At 33.8% G+C, this 14,187-nt stretch overlaps 2 protein-coding genes across 2 annotated transcripts; both read left to right on the forward strand.

The window, feature by feature from the left end:
• Positions 1-559: 559 nt before the first annotated feature.
• On the forward strand, positions 560-8,196 carry LOC106125438 (pancreatic lipase-related protein 2). Its single transcript, XM_013322639.1, has 11 exons — positions 560-874; positions 1,148-1,265; positions 3,582-3,729; positions 4,121-4,282; positions 4,749-4,844; positions 5,032-5,179; positions 5,489-5,712; positions 6,157-6,322; positions 6,753-6,891; positions 7,150-7,341; positions 7,939-8,196. Exons 1-11 carry the CDS (start codon positions 772-774, stop codon positions 8,024-8,026), a joined length of 1,584 nt encoding a protein of 527 aa, XP_013178093.1. The 5' UTR covers positions 560-771; the 3' UTR covers positions 8,027-8,196.
• An 844-nt stretch (positions 8,197-9,040) lies between these two features.
• Positions 9,041-10,237, forward strand: LOC106125439 (THUMP domain-containing protein 1). The gene has a single exon (XM_013322640.1). The coding sequence runs from the start codon at positions 9,244-9,246 to the stop codon at positions 10,087-10,089; it is 846 nt and encodes a 281-aa protein (XP_013178094.1). The 5' UTR covers positions 9,041-9,243; the 3' UTR covers positions 10,090-10,237.
• The last annotated feature ends 3,950 nt before the right edge of the window (positions 10,238-14,187 follow it).

Genomic DNA, 14,187 nt, shown 5'->3' on the forward strand with positions numbered 1-14,187 from the left:
TATAAAAAGACGTAAATATTTACAAATCAACAAGACGCGTATTTCAATCGGGCATAACTATCTTGGTTAATTTATTGTTTAGTCAATTAGCGAAATGAGCTGTTAAATGCAAGTGTATCTTGTAGCTCGGGTACTTGTGTACTCGTCGACTAGACTGTTCGTGCGTCAATCAGTTTTTAATAAACATCCAAATGATAACGTCCTAACCTCTCTTATCTACGCATCCCGGAACGTCTGCGAACCAAAAGCAATGCGGATCTATTGAATAATCTATATATTTATATAAATATACTTCTCGTTTTGTCTGTTTGTAAATATTGAGATTATATTGGTCCTTGTTGAAAAAAATTTTTGAGGGTACAATTTTTGGAACACAAAATACAAAAAAAAAAGAATTGATTGACTTCAGATACAAATCCAATAAAAGCATGGAATTAAACCAGGTGCTCGCTATTTTTGATTTCATGATAATTCAAAAAATGTATTCTGTATGTATGTTTTATACATACATATATATTTTTATATGTGTACGTGTATATATTTCCTCATATATAAAACAACAAGTACCGACATTTATCAGTACACTGCCATTCGATCTGTTAGCAACCAGCTGTGTCATAGTACGTTGATCGTATTTCATTAGTTCATTTCATAGAATTCCTCGATAATATAGTGACGTATTTGAGTTGCGGATTCATCGGTCTCAAAGTTCCTTTACCACCGCATCAAGTGAGACGTTTAAGAAAAAAAGAAAAAAGTGATTTAGTGACCATGTATAATAGAACAAGTGCAACTTTAATGCTGCAAACAATTATGGTATTAATGGATAAACAGAATTCAACAGACGTGACGCTTTTCCCTACAAATTTTTTCGGTTAGTTTTTTTACTATCAACATTATTATTTCTACAACTTGTAAATAATACAGTGTTTACTATATATCAATCGTATAGTATGTAAACAATTTATATAAATCAATGATGACGGTAAGTACATTTATTTTTTTAAAAGCGCTTTTTTGGAAACTTATTTAAATGTTGTGTTGTTACTACTGAGTTATTTAGTATTACCTTTCAGTAGGTTTTTTTTAACCAGCCAGCATTTTACTGTGAATAATTATTTTTATTAACAGTTATTTCTTTCCTAAGAGGATGCTGAGGTGGAAAGGTGTTATGGCGTCTACGGATGCTTCTCAAAGGCTTATCCATGGACAGAAAACCGGCCTGATAATTACTTTCCAGCTCCACCAGACTCATTGGGTGTTAGGTAAGTTCAAAGACAACATTTTTTTTGTTGGATAATTTAAATATGTCTGTATTAAAAAACTCTAGACCGTAAGCCGGAAATCCTGGCAGAGATTAGTTAGTTTGTCCACAACTTATATTAATTCTTATAATATCTTATTATTCAATTATTATTATTTTATTGTAATAGGCTAAAAAAATCATTTAGCGCTATATACTATGACCATAACGCTAATTGGGTTACGTGATTTTACCAATAGGAAGAAAAACAGTAAACTTAAGTAGGTGGCGCCAGCGCCAAGAGTCTGTTGCCATCTGTCAAAGTTTTTATACGTCATTCTCGTGTTTTTTTTTAAATTAATGGCGAAGTTGTAATGCATCTACAGACACCACTCACATACTATAGAAAATATATTTTTTATTTCATTTATTCATTTTGTACAAACATATGTCTATACGTATTATTAAAATAATCAAAAACTATGCATAACAATCATAATTTATTCATTATATCTTAGTTGCTATTAATAAAGCGCTTTATCTTAAGATTATTTACTCCTATTCCCTAGTTTTGGTTATAAATTTTATAGCTCTTGGTGTAATTTAAATAGGTCCGTAACTTATACCCCGCTTGCAAAGTCAATATCGCTCACGAGGGCCATCAAACTTCTCAACTTGAATACTCTAAGCGGTGTTACTATGCGGGTTAGTGGTTAACCGGCGAGAGATAGTATAAAGTTTATGGCTTCACGAATGTAACCGACTAATAAATTTGTGTTGAATTTCTGCGTAAACATAATCGCGTTATTGAAATTTGTTTACGTTCTTTTCTTCATTAAATAAAAAAAATACACAGACTAAATATAAAAGAGAAATTGCTAAAAGCATCAGTAGCTTAATGGTAACGGTACAGACTTCCGATCATGTGGTCATAGATTTGAATCCTACTATTTAGCTATATAGTAAACTATATCCTTAGTTGATTAAATAAAAATGAATGAATTGTATTAGTTACAATACATTGTCTTGTATCTATACAATTATTATAAATATTTGATCGTTTGTTTGTTTGTCTTGTATGGACTCCGTGACTACTGAATTTCAAACAGTGATAAGTTTTTTCACTGTTTGAAATCTACACTATCCCCATGTGAAGAAGTCACGGACAACTGCTAGTGTTTTAATTACGTATAGAACCGTAAGAAAAAAACCCACTTTAAATAAAAATGACATACTTTGATTGCTACATATTGATTCTGTTAAATAGCACATATTATCAAAAGTGGGTGTGGTGCAACAAACAAATGCATCATTGTTTGCCAATATTTAATATGATAAACGTATCATAATGTTTTCTTACTACGATTTAACGAGGCTCAAAGTTTAATTAGCAAGATCCGCTTCTTGTTTATATCGTATAATTTATATGTCACACAGTTATCAGGGTAAATTCCAACTGTTATATTATTTACATTTGTCACTAAAAGATTATGAGATTTTTTGTGTTAGTGAAAAAAAGTTTTTTAAACTCGATAATTACCTATATGTCACAAATAATATGTCTTAATGACGTCATATATATTTGTACGTATGTATCATCCGAAAAGTCCACTTCCCATTCTTTCCTTATGAGAAAAAGGGAAGGAAGGGAAAGAGGCCTAAATAAAGCCTCCGGGACGCACACTCATCGGACGAAACGCGGAATTGCTTCCACTTCACGCCTGTCTTCTGTGTGGTCGTGGTATTTCACCGGGCGAGCCGGGACATTTCGTGCGAAGATGTTAAAGCGGGCTCTACCACTGTTGTAACTACCACTGTTGTTGTTGTTTGTATAAAAGTAAACAATGTTACACGTTAGTTGTTTCTAGAATATATAAATCAAATTACTTTGTACATACCATTTAACGATATATCATAGTAAATGTCATATAATTAAGGTCTAATAGATAATAGCGGGGGCTCGTCCGTGACATCGGTCCATTGTTGGCCAAGACAAAACATATTTACGATAGGCTGCATGGTGACGTATTTATCAATATTTAGATAAACAAGTTATTTTTGTTGCAATATATTCCTTTAATTAACAACGCGGCAAAGGGTCTGTTGACCTTTGGCCAAGTGGGCCGGCCCGATGCGTGGGTAGACTGATAATGACATTTCGTAAGTTCAGTATCATGAAAAAAAATTAGGAACGCAATACAGCAAAAATTATGTTATAAAAATATTTATTTTATCTCGATTATTCGGTACGAAGTTGGGAAACTTAGCTAGTAATAAAAAATATTATTCTTGATAGTTAAGTGATTTTTTTTGTTCAATCCACAATTTTTTTTTTCAGATATGCAGTATTTACTAGACGGAATAGAAAGATACCATTACTATTACAAGCGCATGATAACGAGAAAATTCAAAATGCGAACATTGATCCTAGAGGGCCGTTTTATTTGATCTCCCATGGATTCATTGATGGTGGACATAAAATATGGGTACGTTCAATTAGGACTAACTCTCCCACTCACTCAGACTCAGCCCGCGCAGAATTTGAAAAAAATAGTAGCCTATGTGTTTTTCCCATCTATTTTCTACATCCATGCCAAGACGTACGTAACGTTTCTAACAAATATCAATCGAAACATTCGCAGTTATAATATTATTATAGTAAGATAACACAAAAATAAGGCGTATTCATTTTGACGAAATAGAATGACGTCATATACACCATTAACAAAATAAGCGAATCGAACTTTGCTGGACATATTAAAGTCTTAAAAAATAACTACAGAAAATGCTACTAATTGCCCCATTCATAATGATCAAACTATATATATACTAAGGAAGACGAATCTGATTGTAAATCCTTTGAACATCTTTCCACAGGTACAAAATATGGCAAATGCTCTCTTGAACTTAGAAGGCAATGAAGCTGCCACAGTTATGATCGTGGATTGGCGGAAAGGATCCCAGCCTCCGTACGGACAGGCCGTCGCTAACATACGATTGGTTGGAGCTATGACCGCACATCTTGTCCATACTTTATATGTAAGTATAGTACGTAGTATATCATCATTAATCTGTCCTTATCCTATTTAGGCATCACGTTTTCTTCATCCATGTCTTCGTAGTCTCAGTCACTCTTTGTCTCATCACCCTTTTTGTCTTGTCACACAATCCATCCATCTCTTTCCAAGAACATACCCCTACCAGGGTATCCCGCCGTGTTCATAATTACAGTTCTCCTTACCAGTTCCGATTCTTTCTCTCTTCTTTTTTATATCATAAGGGGGCAAACGAGCGAGCAGCCACATGAAATCGCTGAAATATCGAAGCGACGGTTGCTTATAGACATGTACGCAATTGCAGATGCGTGGCCTACCATAAATCGACGGAGCTGGTAATGCATCGTACCATTTTCCCATTCTTAAAATGCTACAGCTAAAGTGGGTACTGTTATACCTATTATAGGAATAATACGTTTGACTAACGTTAACTATTTTGTTGTTTCCAGAAAGTGCTAGGTTTGACGAATCTAGACAATTTTCATTTCATCGGACATTCCCTGGGCGCTCATTTAGCTGGATACTGCGGTCACACTTTACAAAGGGTTAGTATAATTAACTTTTATCATTTATCGTAAGTTTCCAAGACCAAAATTCCCGTTTAAAACATATTGTTATCTTCGTTTTAACAATGATTATGGTTATAGACATTTTGGTCTCGGAAACTAAATGTTAGCAATGTGCCACCCTTAATATCCGTATTTCTTAGTAAATGCATATTATAACTTGCAGCAATTTAACTTGAAGCTGGGTAGGATAACGGGTTTAGATCCCGCGGCGCCTTACTTCAGTAATACGGTGACACTGGTGCGTCTCGACCGGTCAGATGCAAAATACGTCGACATAATACACAGCAACGCTATGCCATTGTATTTCTCAGGTACAGTTAAATAATTTAATTCCCTTCAGCTTTGTATATGATTCTAGGAAATATTCTTTTTCTCTCTTGACTCTCATAAACAGATCCGACGACTACTTACGACTTACTAGCAGTTGCCCGCGATATACCTCGCGGTATTAAAAGGAATCTTGTAAAAAAATATAGCCTATTAACCGAGGATAGTGTGATTTTCCAACAGTGAAATAATTTTTCAAATCGGTTCAGTAGTTTTGAAGCCTATTCAATGCAAAGAATACAATCTGTCTCTTTACAATATCTTGCTTAATAGATCTTCTTATATATGTCTAGGTTTCGGTATATCAGAGGCTATAGGTGACGTGGACTTCTATCCCAACGGCGGGTCAACACAGCCTGGCTGCAAGAGCGAGGGCGCGCAGAGTCCCGCCGGCGCAGACATGTACACGCAGCTCAGCAGGCTCGTCAGCTGCAACCACGAGAGGAGCTATGATCTCTTTACTGAAAGCATTACCTCCTCTTGTCCTTTCATGGCCGTCCAGTGTCAGTCTTATGAGGTATAGCTTTGTTATTACCGTCTATTCTGTATAGATTCTAATACCTCCTTAAAAAGTTAATTGCGTCATAGATTTTTTTTATATCATAAGGTGGCAAACGACCAAGCGGCCACCTGAAATCGCTGAAATAGCGAAGTGACCGTTGCCCATAGACATACGCAACTGCATATGCGTTGCCTACCTTTAATCGACGGAGGAGAGGATGCACAGAAAGAAAATATATTCCCTTTCCATGCATCCTCTCATCCGGAAAGTCCACTTCCACTTCCCATCCTTTCCTTACAAGAAAAAGGGTGGGAAGGGAAAGAGGACTAAATTAGGCCTCCGGAACGCACACTCAATCTGATGAAATGAAGTTTAAAACAACATAACCAAGGTTAACTATAAGTCAGTTTTTTTTACTTGAATATCAATAATTAACAGTTTTATATTAAAATTTTACAGGCGTTCCTAGCTGGTAACTGCACCACATGTGACAGTAAACATTATTGCATCCCAATGGGCTACTATTCATATACCTTCTACAAGAGACTGCAAACACGAGGACTGCTTGACTCAAACTCGCATATCACCCTCTACTCTATGACGGGTGGCTCCAGACCATATTGCAGTAAGTATACTCTATATTTTAATAAAAAAAAATATTTTCACACAAAATAATGTACAAAATAATGTTCCTTCTAAAATAAAATTATACTTGTAATAAAGAGGAATCTCTAACAATGCGGGTAATCTCGAAAAATCCTTTTTTATATTTTTTTACTTAAAAATTTATTTTCACTCCAAATAATATACAAAGAAAAATATTGCTTTGTTACCGTAGTTTTATTAATGGAAAGAAAGCCTTACAATGAAGAGGAATTTCTTATAATGTGGGTAGTCTTATAAATCCACTTTTGTAACGAATTCTTTTTCGAAATGTCTATCTATCACTGGAGTTTGTAATAAATATCTAGCTTCTTGATGTTTTATTTTTTTACTTAATTTTTATATTAAAGTGTATTCGTGTAATAATCAATACATTTTTTTTTATTTATCAGAAGTGCACTACAAGATAACATTGAAGGTTTCAAACTCAACGGAGAGCAGAGTGCATGGACCGGACGTTGGCAGGATAACTGTTGTACTTGTGGACAAGAATAACAGCAAGAGTGATCACAAATTTATTGATGATGAACAGTAAGTTCTTTATATAGTAAATTTTGTAGTCGAGAAAGTGGTTACCTGATTTCACTAAATATTAATGTTTCTAGCCAATACACATGAGGTATTAAGAAAGAAACCATTTGATTGATTCTACACTTTATCTATATCGATTTAAAATTGGTATTGGTTGCATTAGAATGGCCATAAAATACATTTCTACTTTTTTGTAGCCAAATTTTCATCATCTCTTAGATGCTTGTAAAAAAAACTAAAACTATTTTTTTATTTTAGGAAATACTACAAACCTGGTGATATAGAGACTAAGATGGTGCCGTTCAAGGATACAGGTTACCCGCCGATGTCGGTCATTGTCGAATGGAAATACGAAACTAATTTGTTCAACCCTATGACATGGAGGTTATTGCAATCGCCCAGTATTTATATTGAATATATGAAAATATCTTCTATTGAATATAATACTGAGTAAGTAGAATTGACCAATTTGTAAGCTCTATTTGTTTGATTTTTTTTCTTAATTTTAATTATAACAGTGGTAGAGCCCGCTTTAACATCTTCGCACGAATTGGCCCGGCTCGCCCGGTGAAATACCACAACCACACATAAGACAGGCGTCAAGTGGAAGCAATTCCGCGTTTTGTCTGATGAGTGTGCGTTCCGGAGGCCTAACTTAGTCCTCTTTCCCTTACCACCCTTTTTCTTATAAGGAAAGAATCGGAAGAGGGAGTGGACTTTCTGGATGAGAGAATGGATGGAAAGGGAAAATATTATCTTTCTGTGCATCTTCTCCTTCGTCAATTAAAGGTAGGCAACGCATATGCAATTGCGTATGTCTGTGGGCAACGGTCACTTCGCTATATCAGCGATTTCAGGTGGCCGCTCGCTCGTTGTTTCCCACCTTATGATATAAAAAAAAATCCCTATAGGTGGACGTCAGGGTTGTCTCTTTAAAAAAAAACTTTTTTAATTCACTCCTGTGCCCTTGATCTGAAATAGTCATGTTATTATATGAGTAATAATTGATATGAAGATCTATGCAATATCTTTTTTTTTTACTTTCAGCATAACCGTGTGCCCGAAAATGAAGAAGCCTGTCGTCGCGAACTTACAAACTGTAATGAAGACAAAATATTGCGGGTTTTCGAAGTAGCAACAGAAAATTCGTTAGTACATCGCCTCTTTCAATGGGGAGAAATTCTGAAAGCTGTAAGCAGGTGGTGCCAGCACTAAGAATTGGCTGTCATCTGTCAAAGTTTTTAAACGTCTCTATAGCGGTTTAAAAAAAAAACAAATGTATTCCTTTTTGATTGTCTCGTAATTTTACAAATACCGAAACGAATATATCCACAGCCGGAAAAGCCATTTATTCTTGATTGAAATTTAACGGAAGTCGTAGCTATGACTAGATTCCATAGAGTACTTTTATATAAAGTGTTTTTGTGTATCTGTGATATATTTAGTGCTACTAAATGATGCTGACCAAAAGACAGTTTTCTCCCCATTCTCCGACATGATGTTATCGTCGAAATATGCATTAATTGTCGAAAAAAAGTATTCAAATAGTATTTATTTATTCAATTTTAGAGATCAAAATTGTAATTGTAAAAATAATTAATCTGATTTAGTGTTAGTAGTATATTGTAATTAAAATAGCTTTAAGTTAAAAGTTTTGTTATATAGTTTGTTTAGTAGTTGTTTCTATTCGAATAAAGTTATTTTGATGCCTGATTTATTTTATTATTCATATTGACACAGATCACGTTGACATGAGATCGTGGTTAGAACCCAATTTGTAGAACAAGAAAAAAAAACTGCTAAATCTTTAAATTCTTGAAGGTAGTTTATAGCATATTCTATTCCAAAGTTTTAGTTTGAACCATCGTAATAAATCCAGGCCGTCTAAACTGACATAAATGCGATTTATTTTACTGACCTATACCATTTGAAGTAGAACTGAATAATTATGCATGATTATGAAAGTTCATCGGGTTCGGGGGAAGGGACAGGATCTTTTATAAAAAAATAAATTAATTGAATATGTTTGATTATCTATTTCTGAGAAACATAATAACAAGACTCATGTAGAATCTGTGAGAAATGTTTATATAACACACAGATAACACATAACCACTGACCTCTATAAATGACATCTATACACTTAACAACACAGTGAGTCATTGAGTTGCGTTATCTGTGTATTTATTCTAATGTCACGTTTGAGTTTGACAATGTTACGTTACGGCATGGGTGTACCTAGTTTAAATGATCATGTTATTATGTGATTTCATAATTCAATTCACGTAATAACTTCAGTTATATCACAGACCGTTCCATAAAGGAGTAACTTAGTGTGTCAGTGCAATCAAAATGGGTGATAACCGGAAAAAGAAGAAGTTTTACTTTAGAAAGAGGAGAAACAAATACTTTTTGGAGCCCGGCTTCAGAGGTTTTTTCTGCACATGTAACTTCAGAGAGAAAGACTGCGTTAAAGAAATGTATAACTTGCTGAATGAGTACGCCGGAAAGATATACCCCGACCTGGAAGGTGACCAGGTGCCACCGTCTGCTGCCAATGAGGAGAACTCCTTAAGCGAATCTGAAGAAGAAACTGACATAGGGGACTTGTTGAAGCGTGAAGTGGACTCAATGAAGAAAAGTTCTCAGAAGTCTCTCAAGCACAAGCGATTTCAAGTTGTCGAAACAGGGGCTTCTAATTGTATTTTTATTAAGACTAATTTACCTAGTCCAGAAGTGTTAACCACAGCAATTATACAAGATTTGTCAGCAACAAAGGTGCAGAAAACACGTCATGTGCTACGCCTGCTACCCATAATGGCTACATGCAAAGCTAATTTACCCGACATAATGGAGGCAGCTGGAAAACTGTTTGATAAATACTTCTTGAAAGATTCATCAACATTTGCAGTAATCTTCAACAAACGGTTTAACAGCAGTGTGTGCAGGGATTTGATCATCAAAGAGCTGGCAGAATTAATAGTGCTTAAAAATGGCAACAACAAAGCAGATTTGAAGAATCCAAGCCTATGTATCATAGTGGAAATAATAAAAGGCATTTGCCTTTTGAGTGTTGTAGACAATTATTTTTTGTATAAGAAATATAATTTACACGAGTTGGGTAAAGATGAATCAAATAATGATTCAGAGGCGACGCAAGCAAAGAAATTTAAGAGTGACGATGAAAATGTCAAATAAACTTTTTATTAACTTTTTTCTATGTCTGTATACCCTATCTTGTAGATGTATGTTAATGTAAACTATTGCCCCAAAACCAATTATAGCACCAAATTTTCTCTTTAACTTTGTGGTCCACTTTAAAATATACATGTGAGAATAAAATTCATACTGAGTTTTATTCAAATATTCCATTCTGCAATATCTTTAAATCTACCACACCCTAAAATCCTTTATATTAACCAAACAAAGAAACATACAAGTTACATAATGTTGAGTCTTACATAATAGGAGGCTTTCAAAATATCAATATACCTCCCAAGCAACCTCTGGAAGAATAAGTTTCGATGGGTCACGATAGATGGCGCTATCTTATAGTTTCTTTTTATTTATGGTCAAAATTTAAATTTTAAACGCAAAGTACGAAAAACGAAACGTAAAGTTTTCGCGTGAGTGTGTTCGTATGTGTATGTGATTTCAATTTAAATTATAAAGTGCCAGTAGTCCGTCAAAATATAAACTTAGTTAACGCAACTAATTTGCGGATACCTTTCGTAACTAATTTTTTCGAGTTATAGTGTCTTTATAATTTATACCTTTGGAAACAAAAGAACAATAATTAATATTGCACTGTGATCTTATGTGCTTTTGAATGAACAATTAATATACCCATCAGATACAGTAAAGTTACAAGAACGGTAAGCCTCCAATTTGAGTGACTGGTGAGGGGCGAAAGGGGTCGTGGGCTGCATGCGGGCTTGGGGGTGGCTTTGTTGATTAGCTGCCTTTGTTTTAATACCCTAGACAGTTCCACTGAAAGCCCCCCTAACGTAAATTGTTATACCTTGTAATTCGACAAACAGTTTCCTTACATACAGAAACACATTGGATAAATACTATGATAGGTATGTATGTAATTTATAATAATTCCTTTATTGTTTTCGAAGATTTGAAAGATACAATCGAAAATTTATTTTATCTCTAAATAAGCAAAACAAATTGTAGCTTCGCAATTATTTGAAAAGAAGTATATCATCTGAGCACAGTATAAATAGTTATGAAAATCTTTAAACGTTAAAAATAATTGTACTTCTAGGTTATATTAAGTGCAAAGGAAAAATACAGCTCGAGGAAATTACTTCGCGCATAAATAACTACAACAGGAAACAAATAGGACACATAGTAAAGTTTCACTTAGCGTAAGCTCCCGCGCGTTAAAATAAAACTCGTTGGAATATGTTAAATGTGGCACAAACTTTTATATATCTCTTTACTGAAACACAAACTGTTAGAGAAGTATTTGAAAAGTATAGCTAAATGTTAAAATTTAATTACTTTTATTTGCTTTTAACTGATTGGTGTATTAAAGTAGCGTTAAGGAAATATTTCACTATTCCAACTCGTTTATTATTAGGAATATTATGCCTGATTGCCCATCATTTTTGTAATTATATGTGACAAAATAGAGATAATATGTTTTAAACGGGCATTTTTCTCAGAAACCCACGCTTAGTATGTATGCCATCACGGACGTTTTCGAAAAGTTATTACGTTTGTGTACGTGGTCGGATAGTTTTCATATGGCGCCATTTTAAATGACAGGAGACACCTGCTATTGGTTCAGGGCTGTCAATTATTACGAATGTTATCTGATTTTTAATACAGTGGTTTCATTCAGCAGTAATCATAATTTTTATATTATTGCTTGCTATTTGAGTTTAAACCAACAATTGAAAAAATTAAAAAAATGTCAGCTATTTTTGTATGATTTCGAATTTTATATTTTTTGACAATATTAATATTACATCTATATTAATAAATATTATGTACGAAGTTGTACTGATTGCGATGTATACTGACATTGCTAATATTTTGTCATTAAAATTATTGAAAAAGTCCAATTCATTTTACACTAATATCTTTAAGTAACAACTGACTGGTGCAATGCGGTAAACGGAAAGCTTGACAACGTGTTAAAAACTTTAAACTTTTAATTTATGTTCAACGTAGTTGTACTAAACTACTTTAAAATAAAAAATAAAAAACTCGTTAGGGTGGTAGGGTTGGTAGACAAATTATCCACTTTTTGCCAATGTTTTATTTACATATTGATAATACGGTGAACTTTTAAAAATGTTTTTTCTTAATTTAAATTAAACTTGTAAGACAATATTAAGCAATCCGCTGCACTTTTGCCGCCTTATCCTATTAAAAAATATGCCTGTCGTTATCATTTTACAATCCCAAAGAAACAAGTATTTACTATTTATTCTTATCATAATTACTTATTACAAGTATCGTTAGTTTGCCAGCCCTGTAAGGCAACACTTCAAATTTGTTATCGCAAACGAAGCGGCTTCCATGACATATGACGTTGACATAATCCGTGCGGAAACCACCTTGTGTGTTCTGGCAAATATTTAACTCATTGTGCATTTAATAAAATAAATTATAAATTGTTAATTTGTCCAGATTAGAAGATCCACGTTTATACTATGTTGTAATAATCATCAAACAATATACTGAAAGTGTTTTAGTGTTGTTTTATTCGATAGAAAAGCTATAAATTTGAAGTTTTAAAAAGACCAGTGGAGTTTTTAGCCAGCATTTCTCAGGAGAATTTTGTGCATTAGAGCAGTGAAGTAGTTTCGGCTATTTGCATTTCAAAAGCAATTTAAAACAGCCATTCCGAGTCAATTTTTTTATAGATTTAAATTTTGTAAAAAATGTGTTTGTTAAGGATGTGTGCTTATAAACATAGTATATACAAATTACCAACTCTCAATTTAGTATCTGGTACTATCTTCAGGATCTACAATGTAAGTCAGTTTTGATTTTAAAAGAAAATTAACAGATACTGCTTTTCAAGTATAAATATATTATAAATAATTAAATAAAAAAACGTATATTATCACTGTGAATTAAGACACAACACTGTTAATTTCCATTAAAAATGTGCAAATAACACGTATTTTACTGACAGTACTGAATGTCGTATCATTAAAAAAGATTTCAACAACTATTCCGGTATAAATAGAAACAGCACGAACGTGAATGTTGATGAAAAATGTGAAAATGCAAATTGCGGCGGTGGATTTGCATGCGTTAGTCAATTGACCGTGTACCCTGAATTTTTGTGACTTTGTCAGTTCTCAAATATTCGGAAAAAAAATTCCATTGGGAACAAGCGTCCAAAAGCCATAAAAGAATTTAAAAAAATGAATATGACATTGCATGGCTTCACTTTTGAGTTGGTGAATGTGTTTTTTAATCAGACCTTTTTTATTTCAAATATATTAAATATTTAATCTTAATATTTGTATTCATAGCTCATAAATTATTCAGTTTTTTTTATGTGAATTAATCAGCTTTATTTCTTTTCAAAGCCGTCTCACTGCACGGAAAGTGAAATGTCAATGTTAAAAGCTTTTCATTCCTGCGACATCGACTCGAAAGTTAAAACTTATGTACTCTTGTGAATTGAAAAATATATTGCTCGAAAGGCCATATATTAGCCAAGTTTGTTGCAATATCCGCCAAGTTATTTAATAAGTTATTACAGTAATCCGTGCTGGCTAATTAAGGCCCCAGGCATTTATTTGTTGAAGCCCTTCACTGTGCTCATTATAAAAAAGTATTAAAAATTGTAATGTGGCGTATGATATAAACTACTATTATTACGATAGTCGTATCGTTGAATAGACGTGTGTCGAATAGCTTCTACCAATATTTTAAGCTTTCACTAAACAGTATGGTCAAGGGCCCCATACAAAAGGCAGTTATTTTAGAAATCCCGAGCATAGTGAGAAGGTTCCTGTCTCTGCAGCCCTGACCTCTGGTTGCTTGAGTTATGGGATTCCGGAGCCGGTGGTGCACTATTTCTTTAATAAAATACTAGCTGTCGCTCGCGACTCCGTCCGCGTGGATATATAATATAATAAAACTTTATTAGTGTAGCCCACCCACCCATCCATCCACATCACAGCAATCTAACCATTCGCGTTTATAATATTAGTAAGTTAAATAAAAGGCAGCATCAAGGCACAAATTCGAAAAAAAAAATTATATCCTATGTCCGTCTCCTGGCTCTAAGCTACCTCCTCACAAATTTTCAGCCAT

The sequence above is a fragment of the Papilio xuthus genome, unplaced genomic scaffold (genome assembly GCF_000836235.2).
Source record: "Papilio xuthus unplaced genomic scaffold, Pxut_1.1 DF825928.1, whole genome shotgun sequence".
Classification (NCBI taxonomy): Eukaryota; Metazoa; Arthropoda; class Insecta; order Lepidoptera; family Papilionidae; genus Papilio; species Papilio xuthus.